A 22,418-nucleotide genomic window follows, 5' to 3' on the forward strand; every position below is an offset into this window, starting at 1 on the left:
CTCACAGCACATGAAGGGCTATGAACTGCAGCAGTTTGGCTACTGCTTGTGCAAGCAGCTTGTGCAAGGGTAGGCCTATCAGCCAGAGCAGAAACTACCAAAGCATGTTCTCATTTGTCCATCAGGTCTCTGAAGCAGTTATCTTCTCAGCTGACTGCACAAAAAGGTGCACCTATTTGTCTTGGCACAGAACTTCTGCAGACATACTAATCTATAAATTGTTGTCCTTCTAAGACCACTGGATTCAACCTTTCAAGCTCTCCCTGCATCCATTTGCCATGCTGACTACCCCTAAAGCTGCAGGGTACACCTAGAAGCAGAGTGAGCATATTTCACCTGAGTCCCACAGGACCAGGCAGGGGGACCATGGGGCAGCAATACCACCAAGTTATAGCTTGCTGAGCTCCAGTAGCTTTGCATGGAAAGAGTAAGGCCCAGACTGAGGCTAAGTCTTGGGAGTGGAGGAGGGTACAGGTATTTTCCCTCTGCATCCTAGAAAATTATTTATAAAATGTATTTATATATATATATAGATATATATATAGAAATGTATTTAGCTCAGACTCCTGAAGTCCACAACAACTGCAAGAGGAGTACTTTAAGTTGAGATAAGACTGTAGGACAAGCCTTGTCTGACAATCTGTTTGTTCTTCAACTTGGACTAATGTTAGTACTTTTGTAAAGGTCAGTTACGCTACTGGCCAGTGAAAGAGCCACCCGCTCTTCTTGGTGCATCTCCTGCTGCAACAGAAGTGGGAGAAACTCTTGGAGCATTAGGGAATTTGGAGATGAGGGGTTTCCCTACAACCATGCATCACAACTGATTGCAGAGAATAGGTCTATAAACTACCATTTAAGCCCAAGATGAAGGAATTTTTTTTCCCAGGGCATGGAGTACCAAAGAGCAGCAACCAATCAAAGAATCAATCCTCATTCTGCATGTAGAGCTCAAAAGGACAGCAACTGAACTCACTAGCCACAAGGAAGCAACAGACTGATACAGTACATCAGAAGGACCTGCACAAGCCAAGCCATTTTTTTTGCAACACTACCACTCAGTCACAACTAGGCTTTGCTGACCTGAGGTGCTGCTCTCTCTCAGCACACTCTAGCAGAAGCTTCGCTGCAGTGCTATTTTATATATAGCATCAACCCCAATTGGGACTTAGCAGCCTGTACCTTAGTACATCACTCACCAGCTGCAACGTAAGTGCCAGTAATGTTCTCAACACAGATATGAACAGGACTCTTTCAGCTAAGATTCCTACAAAACACACACTCTACCTTCACTTTTAGTTTAAAAGACTTCTCGATTATCAAAGTTTTCCATAATGAATGCAACAATGTTAGATTAGCCTATAAGTACATGAATTGGGCTTTATGTTTTATTAGTATATCACTGACCAAAGCCTGTTGTTTGTTCCAACCCTATTGAGCAAGAGAGCTAAGAAAACATTTGTTCAAGCAACAGTAGGGCTGGATTTATTAAGTAGAATATGAGGGCTCTCCCATTGCCCTGTGTTCAAGACATCACACAGCAGGAGGGAAGTTGATCTGCCATGCAGTGCTCATTTCCTGCAATGGATTCAGCCTCGCATGCTATGGTTCCACTTACTAACATCTGTATTCTGCAGGGAGCTACAGAAGCAAAACAAGGAGTCTATCACAAGCCTTCTAGCCTGGCTTTGGTAACACATTTGTTGCTTGAGGACATTACTTGTTTCCATTTTTTAGATATTGGTAGTCATTCCACCCCTCATATCTTGTACCCACCACTCACGTTCCCTTCTCTTCCCTTTGCTTCCTCTCTTTCTGTTTCTCTGACAGTGTTTCGGGACCTTACGTTTCCTCAGTGAATCCCTGCTGCTTCTCAATCCACCATGCTATTTTTACAGAGCCAAAGAATATGCAGCACTCCAGAGGCAGGTATTACATTATTTCCCTTGCCGAGAGTACTGTGCAACTCTCACCCAAGATCCAGAGTGGAACAGGAATGAACATCCCTGCATGTGACATGCCTGTTAGGATAATTATTTTCTTCAGCTGTGCTATTTAACCATCTGCTTTATTTCCCTTAAAGAACTCTGCTGTAAAAAAAAAAAAAAGACAGAAGCATAACTGTCACCTATTCACCATCTGCAGGTCTGCAGTGGTTTGGCTTAGTTGCATGCTACACAAACCAAGAATATTTCCTTTCCTATATAGTCACAACCCTCAATCTTGCATGAATGCCACCTTGGGATAAAAGTTGGGTCACATCATCCACTCTTACATCCCCCTCTTCCTCCAAGTGGAAATCTGGACACAGATTTCAGGGCATCATGGAGCAGTAGAAGAATCTACTGCTAAGAAATGCGTTTAATGCTCATCACAAGGTAGAGAGACTCCATAAGAACTTTTTACATACAAAAAAGACAATTTAGATTCTTAGATTCCTGCTTCTAGCCAGCCAAAGTAAGGTCACAATTTATAGCTGCATTAACCCAGGACTTGAGAACGGTCCTGTACCCTAATGCAGAAGTGATCATCGTTGAACAGCTTGGGTTGGAAGGGAATGCCAAAAAAAGAAAACTTAATAAATCAATTTTTTTGTTTTTATACCTGCTAATCTTCAGTAATTGAAGTCTATTTATGGAAATGCCATAAGACAGTACTGCACAAGATGACCTAGCAATTGTTAACCTTCACTGAAGATTACAAGGGTCTTTCAGAAGTTCTGACTTGAACTCAGGTACAGTTTTTCTCAATTTCTTTTTTTTTTAAAAAAAAAAAAAAAGATAAACTGCATATCACAAACTTCCTTACAGGATCAGCCCGTACACAGCAGTTGTATACACCATTCCTCTCTATTCTTTACTGTTCATAGAGAAGGACCTAATCTTAACTTGGTACGTGCAGAAACTATAAATTAACTGAGAGTCTTTGTGCTGACATAGATGGGGCTCCTTAACTATGCCACACCTCTCTCCACTTTCCCTTCAAACGATATGAGCCAAAATTCAAGGCCAAAGAAATTTGGATGAGAAGCCTAGAAAAGGCTTCAGATCATCAATATAATCTTCCCCCCAACACAAGAAGTCAGCAAGTCTTTAGCCATGAATTTCTGCACCATCAGCAGTTTTGACAGGTTAGCTCATCCCGGAGGATGTGGGATTGCTGGAACACACTGACCAACCCCATTTAACAGCTCCTACCTCTTCACAGCAGCCTGCCCAGTCAGACTCAGCACAAGCTCATCCCTGGTGCTCAAGGCATCCATCAGCTTCTGAACAGAGAGTTCTCCTTGAAACAAGTTCAGTGGAGCAATAGGCAGCAACTGGTGCCAGGATTTGTGCAAAATTCATCCCAACTCAAATAGCATTAGTCTGATCCCATGAAAGCCAAACCATCGAGAAAGCATGCTTTGAAATGAGGTCATCACAAGAGGGGCACTGCTGCTGAGCATGTGAATAGCAGAACAAAGGCATGGGAGTGGTTAAGATTAACATCTCATGATTGATTTCTGTTCACTGACCTGGAATAAAAAATAAACAGCAAGATTCTCACAAATAGGTCATTAGCTGTATTATTATAGTGCTGGACTATTAGAGTACTGACATGGTCCCCAGTTTACATTGAGGAATGTTTCCTGCTTACTGTGGATTAGGCAGTTGGAGTTAATAGGAGCGAGCAACAGAACATAACATTAAATATAGGACTATGTACCTTCAAGAGACAGCCAGCAGTAAAAGCAAATACTGGAGTCAAAGCAATAAGAATTTCAGTTTTACTCAATCTGTTTGCAGTGTTGCAATGTGGGCTCCAAAGGAGGTGTTACAGATAGAAGATACAACATCTGTGTTTTCTTCCATAGCTAAGAACAACCAGAGGGGTTCAAAACCACACCAGCTCCAAGCAATTTGTTTGCAACAAAGCTGAGTCAGAGGACACTAACTGCTGATTTTCACACAGACCACCACCAGATCAGTTGCTGTCCTGGAAGCAATCTGCAAGCAACTCACACTGCCAACACTAAGCATATGAGGTTATGTGAAACAAACATGTGGCACAGCTGCCAAAGTCAGCTGTGGCCAGATTTAATGGAGACTCACATGAGCAACCATTGTTCAAAGAACTCTACAGTGCAATCTGTGCAGCAATCAACATAAATGATGTAAGGGTACAGTTAAGATCTACCCCTAGCTTGATGTAAGGGACAGAAGGGATTACATTTAGAAATAATCAGGTGCAACTGAACTTGTGACAGCTTTGCATGAAATTTCTATCTGCACATGCACACTGCCCATTACCAGTTCAGCTGAGTTCAAGTCAGTGACCCATCCAGACAAAGAAAGTTAAAGTAACTTAAGTCCTATTATTTACAGTAATAGTAGGTGTCTATCAATACCACTGTAGTCAAGCAAACATCATAAAGCAGTGAGCAAAGGAAATTCAATAAGATGAAGATGGAATGTCTGAGCAACTCAGAAAGCTCAAAAGAATAGGGCTGAATATACTGCAGAGGCCAGGAGACTACCAAACCTGTTTGGAAGTGAATGCACATCAGCCAGTCATTTGATAAGGATACTGTTATGAACAACAGCAATTAAGTGGTTTGTAATGGAAGAATTAGGTTTCACTCAGAGCTGGTCAGATGCTCACACTCCCACACTGTCATTGGTGAACTCCAGAGATTCAGGTCCAAACTCTGGTATTCCAGGGTTCAAAATTGGATCCTTAACAAGAACAGAGGGGAGACAAAGTATAAGACTACACAGACAATAAAAACGCTCCTCCAGCTCCCTTCCCCAAAAGACATGTCTTTTTCTTTCTCACAACAGCACAGAAAGCACTTCTTTAGCCTGAAGCTTGTAAAGAAGACTCCCAAGTCTTCCACTGCTGTCTCTACATCCACAATCATTCTTTTCATTGGAGGCAGAAAACACACAGTTGCAAACAGTGCTTTTAAATAAATGGATTTACAAAGGCGCATGCCATGTTAACTGATGGATCAAGATGACAAGGTCTCTACACACTTGAATGGGTTTCCCAAACATAGAAGATGATTGCTTATTTTTGGAGTGCAGTAGCTCCTCATGATCTGAAGTCTCACCTGCTGGTGCTATAAAGTATTCATACAACCAGCTTAGCATATTCTGTGACATAGCCTGTTTTTAAGAATCTAAAGTGATAGTCAGAATAAAACAAGTTGAGGTTTGAACTAGTCTTGTATCAAACAAGAAGTGTCAGAGGAAAAGTTCTGAGTGGAAGGAATAAAGTTTCCCCATAGCACACTAGCTATGCTTCAGCATTTAACAACATTAACAACCTCCCAGTTGCAGACAGAGAGCAGCTTGAGTTTAACACAGCTTGCTTCTCTTGAATTTTTAAAGTAAAACTTTCAGAGTAAAAGCTATGATTCAACTGACCCAAGCTGATATACACTATCAGCAAATAGTTCAGAGACTGACAAATACCTACTACAGCCATTTGAATTGCTCCCATATTTAACATAAATCTTTCTGGCTTTCAAGGATGCAGCAGGTAATTACACATCAGGAAGAGACTGAAACATTTTTCATCATTATTTCCTCCTAGCATGTGGCAGAGTTAAAATCTGTACACAATAAAAGATTAGAAGGCAAAAGCTAACATCACATGAGATGGAGAGGTGATAACATACTGAAATGGAGGCAAAGTTCATCTCCTGCTCTCACAAAAGAAAAAGGATTGAACCATCAGACTTAAGCAGGATGTAATCACAGAGTAGGGATAGAGGAACAACAGACCTATACCAGAAATTGTTCAGGTCCTCCAAGTTTGACAGCTTTCAGGAAAAGGAGGCACTATAATGGAGAATAGATGCAAAAACCAAACAATCTGCTGTGCTAGCACCAGTACAGCAATGCTTACCACTCCAATCCCATCTGTACTCAGATTCCTCTAGGAATTGTTTTTCCTGCTCCTTAAACCACACCATCTTTACACAGCATCTTCCTGCAAACTTGACTTCAGGAATTATGTAGATGCTTGCTGATGTCAATCACCCTGCCTCTACCAACTTCTAAGCTGCACTGATCTGCTCCAGCAGGAGGTTCAGCCAAAACTGCCAGGCTATTCATCATGCAGAGGAAATTAAATAAGCATACCAAAGTGGATTAGAAACAGGACAACATCCTGTTGTGCTGGGAAAGTCCAGCACAACAATAATTATCATTCAGGTAATTATGTGTATGCCTATTAATCATCACTGAATTCAGTGCCATCAGGTGCTCTGTGAAATAATGAGTGAGAACCATCACCAAACACAGGGGATCTCCCATCTTATTGACATACCAGCTCTCATTTGGGTAGCAGGGTCTAAGTATTTTTTCCCTTAGCAATTTCTAGGCATAGTTACAAAAATGATCTTGAAGTGCTTGAGACTTGGAAAGAAAGTGGTACAGAGAGCACTGAACTATTAGGACACTACAACTTCATCTACTGACCTTTGATTTTAAATCATTTTATCTGGGCTTTAAATTTTGGGCTTTTACCCAAAATTGGCCTAAACATTCAGTTAGTGGAGTCTTTGGGAAAAAAAGGCAACTCCAAAAGCAGTGAGAAATAGTAAGTTGAGACATGAATTATAAGCATTGTATGTCAGAGACCCCACTTACCCATTCTTTATGCTCACATATGACCCATTACTAATTGCCTGTTAGTGAGCCTTACCAATTTTCCCCAAGCATCAATGAGGAAGAAAATATCTTCCTTTTGTGCACAGGACACTATCCCTGTCCTTCTGCCTGTGTTTCCTTAAAGTGCAAAGCAGGTTGATCATCTGCTGCAATTACCTGGTGCACAGAAACCTATTTTTCCAGAGAGAAATAGAGGATGAACAGTGCAGTTCAAGGCATGAGACGAGGAAAAAGCACATTTCCTCTTGCTCACAAATGCTGAACATTGTGCATTTATAGGAATCACAAAAGTAATAGGTGTGCTAGCATACTTTGCTTACTATACTAAACCAGGTTTGCAAAATAACAGTCCAAACAGTATCTATTTGACTGCTTAGAGCAGAGAACCAAAATGTTTTCTCTGCTTTCACCACAACTAAAATAAACAAAAACAGACCAGGTCCCCAGATGGCAATTAACACATGTCCCAGGCTCCAAAGTGTCTAATTCCATTAGTGCAACCAAGAACTATGGCTAAGCAGTGATGTGTAGATTAAACACTGGCATTCCTTCTGGCAAAATTAATAGACATTCAGTGATCACTGGAATATCATATTTGGATTTTTGACTGCTCTGTCCTAATGTTTGTGGGTGAATAAAACTCCTCAGAATTCTCCACCTGCTACAGAACACATTGCACTTCTAGAAAACTAGGGATTGCTAAGAGATCTTACTTGCTTCTGTTTGCAAATGCTCAGAGAGCCTCAAAGCAGACAGTAACTGAAGAAAAAGATTGCTAGAGAGTAGCATGGTGAAGTCACAGAAACTACCCAAGTTTTTCCTAGCAAGTCTTCCGGGTTTATGCGAGCTTATTTTACAATGATAGAAAACACTACAATTGCTCAACTTCATAGCGTTTTCTCTACATGAAGACTCACTGCTCTTTGCAAACCATTCCTACATAGAAGTCCTCCTGCACTGCAAAAGCAATCAATCTCAAAAGCAGCTGTTATAACATACTAGTGGTAGCTGAAGAAGCGATAACCACACTCCTCAGAACATGGACAGTGCTCAACTAACCAGATGTTTTGGCTCCAGAGTTTGAGATGAACGCAAAGCCCCTTCCTATTGCACACCACTCTTCTGCAACACAGGATCCTGGGAAGAGAAAATCCACAGGGAGTCAGGAACAACTCGGATGAACACTTCAGAGTCCACACAGTACTGTCTAAAAACTAAACCACAATGTGCAGATTGTTAGAGAATCTTACTGCACCAATCAAACTAGGCCCAGAAGGAACATAATTTTGAGCATTTTGGGATCAATCAGATCAGACTGAAAACTTAACAATGCTTGTTCTAATTTTTTTTTTTTAAATTCAATTGCAACTAAGTCTCAAGTGAAGAGATCATTGCATTTTGCCTCACTGACTTTTAGTTGAGCTCCAAAAGGCTACGCACTTCCCAAGTGAAATGCATATTTGTGTGCAGACTGTAAAAGGCTCACCTCTGCCATAACCAACACATATCCATCCTCAAACTACTAGGCTTTTTGGTCTGTGAACCTTAAGTACCTTTGACACAGAATCTCAGCAGTGAAATGTGGATGGAGGTAAGCAGCCATTACCACACTTTCTTTTAATACATCATTTTCCATCTCATACAAACACTCATGCTATTGAAAGAAACTGACAGCAACACTTGGTCTGAAGGCTGTTGAAAACCAGGGCAGTTTTAATTAGCATACTCTGAAAACTTTTACAGCATTAACACTGGAAATCCATATGCATATAATCAGGGAACAAAGATGTTAAATTGACATAAAGCAACTCAGCCACAGCAGTTCAAGCATTTTCTCTTGCACATATTCCCGTTATTAAAGAAGAAATATTGCTTGACCTGTTCTTTAATTAAAACTTGTTACTTTCAGTAAGCAAAAGATTAAGTTTCCCTAACTCAGTTTCACCATTGCTAAAATACAGCAGCCTGTTAGGACTAGAACATTCAATTATTAACTCTGGTTACAACACTCTTGGTCCTGTATCATTAAAAGAGGTGAAAACTTCAGCACAGTTCAGGTGTAGAACTGTGCCTCCCTTCTCTCTGTATTCTACACAGCAGAAGATTTATAGGATTCCCAGACTGAGTGCAGGAGACAGCCACAGAGTTGCATGATCATGTGGTGCACAGAAGTGCACCATGGAGCTTTGAATGAGCCAGACCTGCACACCTACCTCAGCTGCAACAACTCAGTCAAGGTGAAAAGTGGCTGCTGGATGACCTGTGAATGTCCCAGTCATATAGTCCACCACTACTGCCTGAGGAAGGGAAATCATTCTGACTACCAGCACTGGATAATAGCTCTCCTATGCACAGTGCCAAATTCATAGCTACAGTTTTATCACAGAGGTACTGTAAACCAATCTCACAGCTGTAACATTAGTAGATGACTTAAGACAGAGTGAAACATTTACAGTGCTTGACACACTTACTGATCAGTTATTTCTGTCAATGACTGTTCAGATCTTTACTGATATCAAAACAAGTCTTTCAATTACTTAATCACTTCGCCTTGATTAAAAAAAACAGTCCCAGTGCCCAACAGTTCCTGTTGCCACCTCAAGCTGTTCAGCACAGGACTGCATAGCTCCTGTTTTCCCAATCAGAGCTTACACTGTGCTCTTGTTTAGCAACGACCTCACACTGTTTCTAGACATGAACTCACGCTGACCCCTCCATAGCAGGGGGAAATAACAGCTTTCCCTAAGGTCTTGGGTCAGAAACTAGAAGAGAGACCCCATTATGCTACCCAGACTACAACCCATTCAGTGTGCAAGTGGAACCCCACAAATTTCACTCCTACTTTAAAAGCACACTGTTTACACAACACTGTAGGATTTTAAAACTCTTCTTTCAAGTTTTACAACACTGGCCATCATTCAGGTTTCTATGCCCCTTCTGTTTCTGAAGTCTGGCTAGTAGAATCCTTGGAGGATTTGTGAAGGCCAGGGCAGGGGACAGCCTTGGTTTCACATCCCATGCACAAGGAGGCCTTGTGCTGCAAGCAACATCCCTGCTTCTGGTAGGCCACAACACTAACACTTTGCAGGAATCCCACCTCCAGCAACAACTGGAGTTCTGACTTCATTTGGGTTCTTCTCCAAACCAAGATAAGTTAACCTGCAAGATCTGACAGTGCATCCATAAGCCATAACTTCCTATAGCTGGTGTTCTCTGAACAGGCACCCTGTCAGCTGAGAGGAAACAGAGCTCAGATCTTCAGATAGCTACACATTCTTAAATGGTGACATTTCCCTGACACTTAACACTTTCAGAAGTTACACTGAAGACTGAGACCTACTAAGCTCTGCAACATAATGAAATAATTTGTTAAGTTATATCTTTACTAAAGCAGAATGATTTGTCTTGAAAGTATGGCAGCTTCACTGAGCACTGGCAATAATAAAGTAGACACTAAGACGGTTTACTTCAAGTGAGAAGTCAGTTTTGGTGGAAGATAAGCCTGTAATCACATACTAAATACTCAGCTACAAAGAGTCTTTAAGGTGTACCTGACATAAGACAACTCCCAGCACAACTGCAATTTTAAGGCCCCTGGTAAAGGAGCTGATGCTACAGAAAAAGAACAGGAAAGATCAAGCTACTGCCCAGGCCTTTTACAGCAGGGGATTCATTATATTGCAGTTCCCCTGCGATAATGAGATCAAAGTACAGAGGACAAAAACACTCGCCATAGACCCAGGCAACCCTGGGGTTAATTCCTTCCTGAATTTAAGTGTGATGAATGTTTTAACCCTGAATATGTGAAAGCAGAACAGCTAGGGGCTAGAGGGACTTAATGCTATTAGCTCAATCATCACTCCCCAGCTTTAGCTGTGGTCAGCCTCTAGCACTTAAACAACTAAAAACCTTAAACACCAGCTTATTTGTTAAGGGACAAACAAATTCCTTCCCATTTCCAAATCTTGCAAACAATGAACAAGCCCTGACCTACCTGGGTTACAACATGAATATGGTGACAGAAGATTAAACACATTACATTTGCTAGCTTACCCAGAACAGCTGCACTCAATTTGCATAAATTCAAGCAGAGAAACTTACAGAAAGCCAATAGTGTGCTACCCTCTGCAGAGCACCATCTCAGAGGCCTAACTGTCTTGCCAGGGCCAGTTTGTTCCTTCTTAATAACCAACCCAAACACAGTCTGGGGCTAATTGGGCCTGAGTGCTAGGAACCAGCATCCACAAATCTTACTTCTATACAGTATTTCAGTAGTAGACAGAGCTTCCAAGGCTGTCAGCTTACAGTGTAAAGACCAGTTCCAGATAGTCTGGAAGTCAGTATACACATCTCCATTTTCACATAGAGGAAAGAAGCTTAAAAATAACATTATAAGACAGGTGTTCTCATTTGGTTTGTTTCTTCCACCTCAGAGATTATTCAGTTCAGAGCTGCAGACAGGTCAATTACTGAGCTTTTCCTTGTTCTCAGATTGCCTTCTCTCAATCCACACCCTTCTTTTTGCCCACTCTTATCTAACTTGCTGACTAAACAAGTTCAGTGCACAGGGAGACACTAACATACAGCTACTGAAGAGATACAAGGTTCAAAACCACAAGTGATGAGCAAAGTATGGGGAAAAACCACTGTTGTAAACAGATTTATCACAAGACAGCTGCTGAAGGACAACGAAAAACAAATAGCACCACCAACCTAATTAATGTCCATGAAGCAATTGGAACAAGTTACAAAAAAGAAAGCAATATAAAGCCAATAAAATTAGTAATTACCTTTCACAAATAGACCAATCCACAAATACAACTTAAAGCACACAGATAACTCTTGTTCTAAATTTTCTTCCATTCTTTGACTTTCATATCCTTAGACAGTTCTCCACAAAGTAAAAGTACACTGAAATCACCAGGAATTATACTAGACCTACAGGGATGAAACTGTAGCCCACCTTTTTCCACAGACCTCCCTCACTTTGCTTATATTTGCACTATGATAAAGAACTCATTATAAAGTCAGAGAATACTGAATGTCTGCCAGCTGTCTATACCAACAGAAAAGACTGAACTTAACTCAAATCCAAAATACAGACCTCCAGAGAACCACACTAATGACTTTACAGTATGCAACTTAGCTGTAGGAGACCCTCTGGAAATCAGACCAGGAAACTGCTCACCATGTCACAGGAACAGATCAACATGCTATAAAACACTAATACTTCACCCTCCCTTCAGAGCACCCACAGAACACAAGAACTATCTATACAATCAACAGTAACTACCTAGACCTCCCCAGGGTAAACTATACTACTGCAAATCTAGCAGAGGGGGAAATGTCTATTTTGCTGCCCACAAGTAGCCCAATTAAGTGGGAAGCAGAACTTCATTTTCATCAGGGTGAGTCTATTGTTTCACTAAGGTCTGCTGCAACATCTCTCCTGGACGTGGAAAAAGTTGTAATTGCTCACAAACATTAATAATTAAAAAATCAAGAAATATCTCAGAAAGATTGGGTTTGTATTTGGCTCCACCTGTGCCTGAATTCCTCAAAGGGAAAAAGTTAAATTTATCCTGGAGAAAGACTCTAAAAAGATGAGGAGCTACAGATGTCAAAGCACACCACAAAGATCTATCTATCTCCTTATGATTGTGGAAAAGGCAAATGAGAATGCCCTGTATTCACTCCTGAAGTCCTGCAAGATGGTGGTCAGAGGAGGTAGGATGTCCTCTGAAAACAATTTAGGGGTAAAGCACAGCAGATCCTGCCCTGAGGGCAGCGCTGAACTCTAAACTCTTATGTGTGTATTCAAGTACATATTCAAGTATGTATATTCTGTATTCAAGCATGTGTAACATACCACTAAAAATAATGTTACAGGTTTTTTTTTTTAATTAGTGCCCTTCCACTCATGCTAGTAACTATGCTTAGGCACTGCAGGAAAAGATACATGCTGCCACTCTCCCTCTACTGAATGATATAGTACCAAACACAGATCAGTCCTTAATTATTTTACAGGAAAATTTTATAGTGATATTCTGAAAGCAAAAAATGCAGTCTTAAGTGCAAGAACTGATCTCAAACTAGGCTCTTAGTGAGACATTCAACTCCAAGTATTTTTCATAAAGCAGATAATACCATACTATTACATAGTCAATTTCTTTTCACTGAATTTCCATGTAATTATTAAGGATGTGAAAGATCACTAAGATCACAATCTAGCACTTCATCAAGTGGCTAGCAACTCTACCCACAGCAGATGGTTTCAAATCAGGTGGCCTTTGATATCTCACCCAAACCAAGCCATTCTATAATGTTATCTAGTACAACTCCAACCCACCCCACCACATCATACCCACTAACCACATCACTCAGAATCATACCTATGCATTTCTTGAACAGCTCCAAGAACAGAGACTCTACTAAATTCTTCTGGAGAATAAGTTTTTGAGTATCAACCAAAACATTGCAGAAATGCCCCATACATAAATGCTTATGTAGTGAATAACAGTTTACATTTTAAAAGAAACTGTAGAGGATTTAGTTGAGCAAGGAGTATTAGCAGCCAAAGGCTTACAACTAAGGATTCAGGATTAATGTACAATAAAACAAAATAATGTTAGCACCTCCAAATGAGATACAAGCACTACAAAACAATAAAAAGCAACAATGAAAAAAAGCTACTCACCCCTTCCAACAATCAATAATAGCTCAAGAGAAGAATAACCTCCATCCAGAGGTAGAGAGATGTTACACCTTTAACTGCTAGCTCTTAAATAAGGATAACAAGAGATGGATCCAGGCTCTACCTCTTCTGCTCACTCAAGAACATCACCTACACCTGAGCTCCCTGAATTAGTCACAATTTCATAGCTACTATTCAATCATTAGCTAAGGCTGTGTCCTTGCAATCTCATTTCATTAATGCCTTCCTTACAGAACAGGTCCTTATTTATAAAGAAGTGAAATAGTTTCTGATACATTCTCAGAAATATCAGGTAAAGTACTTACAGAGAGACCAATAATCCTATATAGAAGAAGAAATAGAACTCACCCAAGTGCTGAAGAAGCTCTCTGGCTATATAGCATTCTTCTTCAGAAACAGCCCAAGTCTAAAAGACGCTTCCCCTTCAGAGGCTGGCTCTTATATGTGCCCAGGGGGCTGTACCCTGTGCCCACCCCCTTCTGGTCAGCTGGGGAGCACAGGTGCAAACAATCTGCCTGTGCTCCCTGGGCCAGACACAGCCCTTCACCAGGTGTACCAGTTCAAGCCCTAACTGTTCCCCTACACTGGAGATAAAAGCTCAGGTCTTCCTAACTCTTGCTTTCCCTGCTTCAGAGTTAGATACAGTCTTGTTTCCAGTCTTGTTTTTTAAGAGAGCAGATAGATGTAGAGTCTCTTTCTAGTGTTGCTAAAACTATGGAGGTATGGTGTAGTAGGCCTTTAGGTTACACGCTCTTGGATAGCTGTTGATGTGCCTGTAAAAAGCCACACCATCAAGCTGAGGTCTTTTCTCATTCTTTTTCAGAAATCTGGTAACTTGCAGGAGTATTTCTTTAGTCTTGTGTGAGCTCTGTACATGAGGTACAGGCTGCTTTAAAACAACAACAGCAGCTTATACATTTGTTTATATGTGGTCCTCAGGCTGCATAAGCCTTTTTCAATTGTGCGAGATGCTGTGGCTGCACAACCTGATAGAACCTCTCCTTAGGTAAGGGTCCGGCGCGCAACAGGCGCCTTTCTGCTTCCAGGGCTTAGGGACAGCCGCCCCATAGCATTGGGGCCTCCGGGCCTCTGGCTGTTCCCGATCACGGTCACTCCGCCCGCAGGGTAACTCCCGCCTGCGGCCGTGCCCGCAGCCAAAATGGCGCCCGCGGTTTCCCCACCCCCTGGCGGCAGCTGGGGCGTGTGCCGGAATGCGGGCGGGGCGGGCGATGTGGCGAGGCCCGGCCCACTCAGTACCCTGGGCTGCCCGGCCGCCTCCCGCCGTGGCACAGGTGGGCTGTGGGGAGAGGCCGCGGAGGAGCGGGGAAAGCTGGGTGAGGTCGGGGATGCGGTAGGTGGCGGCGCGGAGCGGCGGCGCTCTCTCGGGAGGCGGTGACGGAGCGGACGGCGCGGCGCGGGGCTTCTGTCGTGGGGAATGGGGAAGGCCGCTGCCGGCGTCTCCGTCTGGGCGGCCGCCGCCTCGACTCGCCTGCCTCCGGGGCGGCTGCGGTACTCGCGGTGGGGGCACCGAGCGGCGGCTGTCACTGCCCGCCCGGGCCATTTAGCGGGTGAACCCTCCGTGCTCGGCGTCTGCCGTCAGTCACTCGCTCTTTCCAGCGCCGAGAAGGCGGCGCGGGGACCGGCAGCCGGGCTTCTCCGTGCTGAGGTAAAGCCGGGGGTGAAAGCGGTGCCGCTGGCCTCGCGTCATTCCCGAGGCTGGCCGTGGGCTTTAAGTCCGGGTTTGTTTTGCTCTCCTCCGCTGGAGGCCTGAAGGGTGTGTTTTCGCTTTCAGACATTAAACCCGGAGTGCCACTGGCGAGGAACGGGCGTGTTCGGCTGCTGCCTTCAGTCTCTGGTGTCGTACTATGTTTACCCAAAAAGGAGAGACTGAGACCCTGTTATTTTAATCTTTCACTTCTTATTGGATTATAATATAAGTGTCACAACAAGCTGAAAACTGCGGGAAGAGCACTGGGGAACTGGGCATGATTGGATCCTGAACGGAAGGAGCTGGCACTGAGGAAAGGAGGAAGGGGAGGAATGGCATCCCGGGAGAGGCTGTACGAGCTGTGGATGCTTTACTGCAGCAAGGTGAGTGAGCATCTGCGGGTGTCGTGCGTCTTTCCTCTTGTATTTGCAAGTCAGGTATTTAAAAGTCAGGTATTTAAAGTAGTTTTGTAATGTGTTTTAATTTTTTGTTTTGCTCAGATGTGTATGTCTTCTCTAAGTATGACTGAATTTAGACCCTTTATAAGCCCACATCTTGATTTGCTCTGTAGATTGGGCTTGGTTTTTTGTGAGTTAGGCATGAACTGTACATGGTTACAGCACTTATTTAGCTTTGCCTTTTGATTATGTGAATGCACGCATTCATGCTTTAGGTGTGTTTTGTTACGTAGGACTGTGGTATTAGGATGGATTGCATTCATTTAATTCATTGCAATCTTGTATTTAACTTTATTATTTTCTGTACAGTTTCTGTTTTATTCAATCTACATTACTGAAAGCCTTCCTGAAAAGCAGACTTATTAAATTACTTCTCAGCCTTCCTTTGCTGGTTATCACCACAGCATCCAATGACTCTGTTGATAGCGATGGATTTCTTTCCTCTGGCAGGAACACTATTACAATTCTGCTGTTTCTCCATGTGTATTTCACAGTGTAAAGCAATTAATATGTTTAAATCCTAACCACTGCTAGATTACTGAGTGTGTATGCAGAATAGGTTCCAGGTTATCTAAATAGGTACTTGTAAAATGAGGAGAGTGTTTAAAAAACAAAACAAACAAACAGACCAACCATAAAGACTGAGGTAGGAGCCAGCCTGATGTCATATAGGACACTCTGTGGCAATGGCAAGGATTGATTTTGGTGGCCCTATTCCCTAGTTTTCTTTTGCATTTTTTCTTTGCAGTCTCACTCTTTTTATATGTGTCACAGATTCTTTAACTTTTCAAACTAGTCAGGAAGGGTAAATGTTCTCTTGTTTTTGTGGATTCATTTTTACAGAAGATCTGCTTCAAGACCATAGTATGTCATCTTAAATACAAATGGTCTTAATAATGTTTGCATACAAGCAGTGAGTGAGGGTTGCACAAGGCAGCCTGAGTTGTGGCTTTTCTTAATTTTTGTGTTAGCAATCCTAATGCTCTATTATGTAGTTAAAAATAAAACTGTTGCAAGCATTGTGGCATGTTATGACTTCTTACTGATACCCACGTGGGTTATCTGTTGGACTGAAATGTATTTGCATAGGCCTTTGCCATTTAAACTAAAGTAGGAATGCCAATAGCAGTGGGAAATAGACTAGCACTGGAGGAGATGGATGTTTTTCCAGTGAGTTCATCGATGCGAGAAGAACAAAGATACTTGGAACAGACTCCAAGAATCCAGGCTTTCCTCAGCTTTAGGAGATGCAGGACTGGGGAGATGAGCCAAACACCAAGTTTATTTTTCTCAACCAATCTTTGTCTTTCCTCTAGAACTTTATACTTCATAAAATTCTTTTATCTCTTGCACCTTTTTCTCCTCTGCATGAACCTTTTATTCTCATTGTGTGCTTTCCATCTCCATGTTGTAACCATGCCCACAGGAATAAAGCACTGCCAGTTACAATGTGTGCTTTGGAGGATGCTCAGTTTCTTTGTGAACGCAAGTGTTGTATGGTCAGCTCTTGTGTTGAAAATGAGGAGACTATTTAGACTTATTAAAAATATATATGGATTTTGATGTACTCAGCCCTTTTGAGATCTCAGTGATTTGACTTTTGGTTGTAGTTTAGTATGTTTTCTTCCAGAACCATATATTATGGATATGTTAAATGTATTCATATACTGATAAGGAATTTTTCTTGCACAGAAGTATTTATGCTTTGGTAAAATAGCTTATCTGAAATTTGAGGGCATCTAGAGTGAGTCCAAAAAACTCGTGCTTTCAACAAACACTGGGCATAAAGCTTTTTGTTCTTTTTTGATCTGTAACTGATTTAGGTTGAAATCCTTTCCTTCTTTCGTGAGAAAGGCATCCAGAATGCAGTATTCCCTCTTGGATTAAGTTTGGAGTTGAGAGTAATGGAAGAAGCTTAGGGTATAAAGTATTGTGAGGGTTGAATATAAGTTATTCAGCTGTGTATTGAAAACATCTAGATTGTGCTGTTCTTGGATCTCCTTCGAGCATCTAGCACAATGGGAAGATGTAGCAGTAATCACCAGTAACACGATAGTGTTGCTTAGGAAGAAGTCTCATTATGCTTGGGGCTGCCTGATGAAGTGTAGCATCATATCCTGTGTGTTGTATTTTCATGACTTTATTGTGGCATCCTCCTGGGAAAGGAAGGTGGGAGATGTCTCCAAATGGCCAAAGCTGCTGGGCGGTTACAGCTGAGTAACTGAGGATTGGTGCTTTACAGATCTCAGATGCGTCTGGTTTGGGTTTTGCAGCCTTGTTTGGATTTCACTGTTTCTTTATTTAACTTCTTTTCGGTGTGAAGCTTGGCGTTACTGATAACAACTTGCACTGCTTATCTTGACTTATTCAGAAGTTGGGCCTGGGTGATAGTATGCTAAATATAGTGCTGTGTGCTACAGTGCAATGCTTGTCACAATTTTGAAGTGCTGTGTGATAGTGTGTAACCATCTTCTGTGGGGTCATGCCTCTTGCTCTGTATGTTCTCTTGATGCCTCTGTGCAGTGTTGTGTCATTTGCAACAGTTACTTTTCTGTGAAGTAGCATTAAGAGAGGACTTCTGCAGCTTTGTTGACTTTCCTGCAATGTAGCAGCTAGTAGTAGTTGAAGACCTGGGCAGGCTGGAGCATCTGAACAGCCTCTCTGCAAAAACAGTCTTCATATGATATTATGTGTAAAGTATTGTTTTCTCTTATTTTTTTCTTGTGTTTTGATGGATGCAGAAGTTTTAAGTTGATATTCAGATGATTTTAATCTGGTAAACCTGAAATGTTTGTTGTTGTTGCTTTTTGCTTCTATTCCTCTAAAAGCTGTGCTTTGTGGGACCAACAGTTGCAAAGTTGCAAATTAGTCTGCTGTTGAGATGCCTAATAAAAGTTAACAGCCACATGTGACTGATGCTTTTGGTGCTGCCTGGGAGCAGTGTAGAAACTCATTAAATGTAGTGAAGTTTAGATTTGAGTCACTGGAAATTATATGAAACCATTGCATTGTTAATTGTCTCAGCTGTTCTGCCTTGTTGTTCTTTGTTTTGTTTTTTTTTTTACATGATGTCAAACTTTCTGCAGAAAAAACATTGTTGAAAACTCAGATAATTGCTGTGATCATTTGAGGTGGCTTTCAGTTTAAAATGTTTTTTCCCTAATGCTCGATAATCTGTTGTGTATATTGCTGTTATTCACTCTAACACTGATATAAATTAAATGTAAGCTGCCATCTTCTGATCTAAATGCAGGAATGCATGCATTACAATTTGAAGGTAATGGAAACACATATAGGATGGATATCACAAGTTTTTCCCATAGATTCTCTAGGAAGAACTTTCTGCAGCAGCTGAAGTAGATAAAGGTAATGCCAAGCATTAGTGTATTGCTTGTCAGTATGAAGCCTTAACTATAATCTATACAGTAACATGATTCACTTAAGTGTGTATGCAGCAGATGCCTGTAAATGTTTCAGTAACATAAGTTTACAGCAGGAGAAAAGCTCTACCAGATGAACCGAGGTAGTCTGAGAAAGGGTATGCTTTCATCTGAATGTTTCTGTGACCTGTTCATGTGACTGAAGTAATCTCTTTCATGAGATCTGCTCTACCAGTCTTGCCTTGTGTTCTTAAACCAGCATAGCTGTAGCACTATAACAATTGCAGTTGATTAACCTTTTCTTAGTTGTTGTTTATGTACCAATGTGCAAAATTATTTCATGTCTTATTATCCTCTGAAGTAACTTTTACTGCAGGTCCAAATTATCTTGTGTTGTATCTTGTCTGTAAGACTTCAGTTATGTGTATATCACCTCTTCCAGTTCTTCTGGTAGATAATGTAGAAATCCTTTGACTTTGTCAAAGAATCTGAGTTCTTAATTTACGCAGTGATCAAATACTCTTCTATATGGCAATATTTTTTTCATTTCTAATGAAACAAAATCTTCAGTTGCCTTCAGGAAGGGTTTCAAAGGCTTAAATACAAGCACTTATCTCTTTATATACACCTCAGAAAATATTCCATTTGTACTTCTTTCCTGTTGTCTTCTGTATTAGCAATAGATGCAGAACATGTGACATATGGAACATTGGTGAACTGAAAAATATGAATTACTGTGTCTTTACATAGCTGTTATAGAATTCTGACTAAATGACAGTTGGTTCATTTTTATCCTGGATGGAAACTCTGCCTGAGTGGTGCCTCAGTGACTGATTTTTCTTTTAAAGGACTGCCATCTCATTTGAATTCTAGTTCTCTGCATTCTTAAACCTAGAGGAAAGCAGGGAATAGGTGGGGGCGTATTAAATAATATGAGCAGTGACTGGTAAATGATGCTGAAACAAAGAACTGTGACTTAAATGAAAACAAAATGTGATCATAATGGTTGGGTCCACTTACCCTCTTCCATATCTTTTCCTTGAAATTACACATTCCAAGAGAAGCTTGAAGTCCTACCTTGAAAGTGGAAAGGAAAAAAAAAAAAGTAATTTGGTACAACCCTATACTCTTGACTTTAGCTGAATATATACAAATACCACTAAGACAACATGAGTGTTTTACAAAAGGAAATATGAATTTCACAGGATGTAAGTACAGTTAAAACAAGGCAAACTCTTTTAATCTAAGGGGGAAGAGAGGGGATAAGGTGGCCTATAAAAAACAAGGTTGTCAGTCCAAAGGAGTCTTTAAAAAGAACTTGTGCTTTCAAGTAGCACCTATAAAAGCAGGTTGCTGCTCATAACTGATGGCCCAGAAGAAACTTGAAATGTAGTTTAGCATCTTTTCAGGCTTAGGCTTGTAAAGGACATTCTTCTGTTCAAGTTCTTAAATGTGATAGAAACACTGCAAAGGGCTTTAAAAAGGTCTTAGCTGCACTATAAATGGTCCTGCTTTGTTAGATAGCTTGTGAAAGCCATGCCAGATAGTATACTTGAGAGCTAGTTACTCAGTGGATGGGGGTACTGTGACTGTGAAGTCTTGTCAAGATGATTTTTTTTCCTTTAAGAATTTAACTGTAAGAATTTTAATTGTGCCATGCAAAGTTTCACTGAGTAAATTGGTCCTGGGCTTTTTTTTTTATGCTGTCCATCTTCAGTAAAATCATGTTTTCATTTAAGCACTTACCTGGTAGAATAGCTTGAGGCAAAGAGGTGTTCCTCAATCAGCTTCTATCTAACTTGTGCTTCAAGAGAGCATTCAGTCTTAGCATCCTTAGGGGCTCTGTGTATTAGCAGTAGTAAAGCTAATAATAATATTCTAGTGTTTGCTGACACAGGTAACTGAGAGAGTCATATCCCTTGCTATGTTAAGACCTGTCTTAAGAGATATACTTTCTTGTGTTGCACTGTTCTGCTGGTTTGTTTTTACCAGATCTGATTGTATTGAGAGAAACTTAGTTCTCTCTGGTTTGGTGAGGGATATTTACCTGTTAATATATTTTCTTTTAAAACTGATAGCATGTACTTTTTTTTTTTTTTTTTTTTTTTAGAGGAGAGCATCTTAGTCCTAAGCCAAAAAGCTATACACAAAAAAACCATGAAATATGACTGTATTATTCTGAAAGTGTCTTAGAGTATTTCAAATCCTGTCATTTGAATTCGTTTTTTACTTTATATGGGAGGAATTACGTGTGAGGTTCTGGTTCCTTATAAGCTGCTTAAAGGAATTGGCAAACTTGAATGATAAAATAAGCGGTCCTGGGGAAAGCCATGATTTCTGTGTTAGGAATGGACTGCTACAGTCAGGTGCTTCAAACTGTGGTGTACTGGTAGTTTGAGCTTTTTTGTAAATACATAGCAGTCTCAGATCTTACAACCATTGCAAAGTGAATACTTGAAGCTGTAAGTTTAACACACTTGTTCTATTTGCTTGAGCTATGCTTGTTGGCATTATGCATTCATTTAAACATTAAACAGTTCATTTAAATTAATGTGTGCTCTGTGCTATGGGAAGAGTGTGAGAGCCATTCATTATTTCTGCTTCGTGTGTTGTCAGGCAACCTCTCACTGCTGTTTTACAAAGTACTGCATTCCAGACAGTGTGTCATAGTTCAATCAAATCCCTTCACCACTTGCATTGTAAGGCTGGGATTTCATGTGATTATCAGCAAACAAGAGCAAATGCATACCTTCCAGTAGACTGTTATGAGATTGTTCATCAGATTGTTGAATATTGATATCTCACATTGTAAGAGGTGTTTTAATCTTATTTCAAAAAATGTTTTTTTTGCACAATTGTGATTAATTGTGGTGAGAAGCATGTAAATAACTACAATGTAATCTTTGATGTTAAACTGTAAGCCCTGTGAAACACTGACCTTTGCACCCCAAACATGATCTCATCCTGACTTCAGCTTGCACTTGTCTTCCTTCTTGTGCAGTGGCTGATTTGTCAGTGATTCATATTGAATTGTTATACACCGCCTTTGTTGGATAAAGAAGTATCCAGATTATGGCTAGATTAATGCTTGATCAAACTAAGTGTGCAGAAAAAGCAGCTCTTCCTAAGTCACTGTTGTGAAAATTCATTCCTTTGCCAAAACTGGTGAATGAGCATCTTTTACACAGTTGTAGAATGTATTTAAATCAATCTGCAGGAAATATCTCTGCGATTCTGCAAGTATGTAACTGGCAAAAGAACTTGTCACAAGTCAATTGTGGGTGTGGCTTGGTGACACTGTCCTTGTTGTGCCTTTGGGATGCTGAACTAAGAATGGATATAGATAAGAAGGAACAGTTGGTTTTCAATTCTGGTTTTGCTGTCTGCTATTTAAAGAAATTTCTCATAGTCTGAGAACTGATGCAGTTAAGGTATTTTTAAGTATGGAAACTTTTCATATAAATAACTGACTTGTGTGTATGTGTATATATATGAGAC

The 22,418-nt window shown here is 40.8% G+C and overlaps 2 protein-coding genes across 15 annotated transcripts in view; one reads left to right on the forward strand and one right to left on the reverse strand.

Annotated features, from left to right (window-relative positions):
• LOC125696759 (shugoshin 1-like) overlaps nt 1-13,834 on the reverse strand; it is a 27,888-nt gene extending 14,054 nt beyond the window's left edge. The window contains exons 1-2 of one of the 6 annotated variants that reach the window (XM_048952845.1): nt 13,723-13,804; nt 4,568-4,715 (exon numbers count right to left, since the gene is read on the reverse strand). Coding sequence is in view for 3 of the 6 variants with exons in the window: in XM_048952846.1 (XP_048808803.1) it covers nt 4,522-4,543 (22 nt within the window). In the remaining 3 variants the exon portion in view is untranslated. Of the gene's footprint in view, nt 1-4,521; nt 4,716-13,356; nt 13,633-13,722 lie in introns of those variants that run through there. The other 5 variants (XM_048952847.1, XM_048952848.1, XM_048952849.1 and 2 more) reach the window with 5 other exon arrangements.
• A 145-nt stretch (nt 13,835-13,979) lies between these two features.
• Nucleotides 13,980-22,418, forward strand: part of NBEAL1 (neurobeachin like 1) — a 76,357-nt gene continuing 67,918 nt past the window's right edge. For 4 of the 9 annotated variants that reach the window (XM_048952827.1, XM_048952833.1, XM_048952834.1 and 1 more), the window contains exons 1-2: nt 13,980-14,380; nt 15,167-15,465. In XM_048952827.1, coding sequence (XP_048808784.1) covers nt 15,415-15,465 — 51 coding nt within the window. In that variant the 5' untranslated portion in view covers nt 13,980-14,380; nt 15,167-15,414. Of the gene's footprint in view, nt 14,381-14,536; nt 14,726-14,811; nt 15,041-15,166; nt 15,466-22,418 lie in introns of those variants that run through there. The other 5 variants (XM_048952828.1, XM_048952830.1, XM_048952829.1 and 2 more) reach the window with 5 other exon arrangements.

The sequence above is a fragment of the Lagopus muta genome, chromosome 8 (genome assembly GCF_023343835.1).
Source record: "Lagopus muta isolate bLagMut1 chromosome 8, bLagMut1 primary, whole genome shotgun sequence".
NCBI lineage: Eukaryota > Metazoa > Chordata > Aves > Galliformes > Phasianidae > Lagopus > Lagopus muta.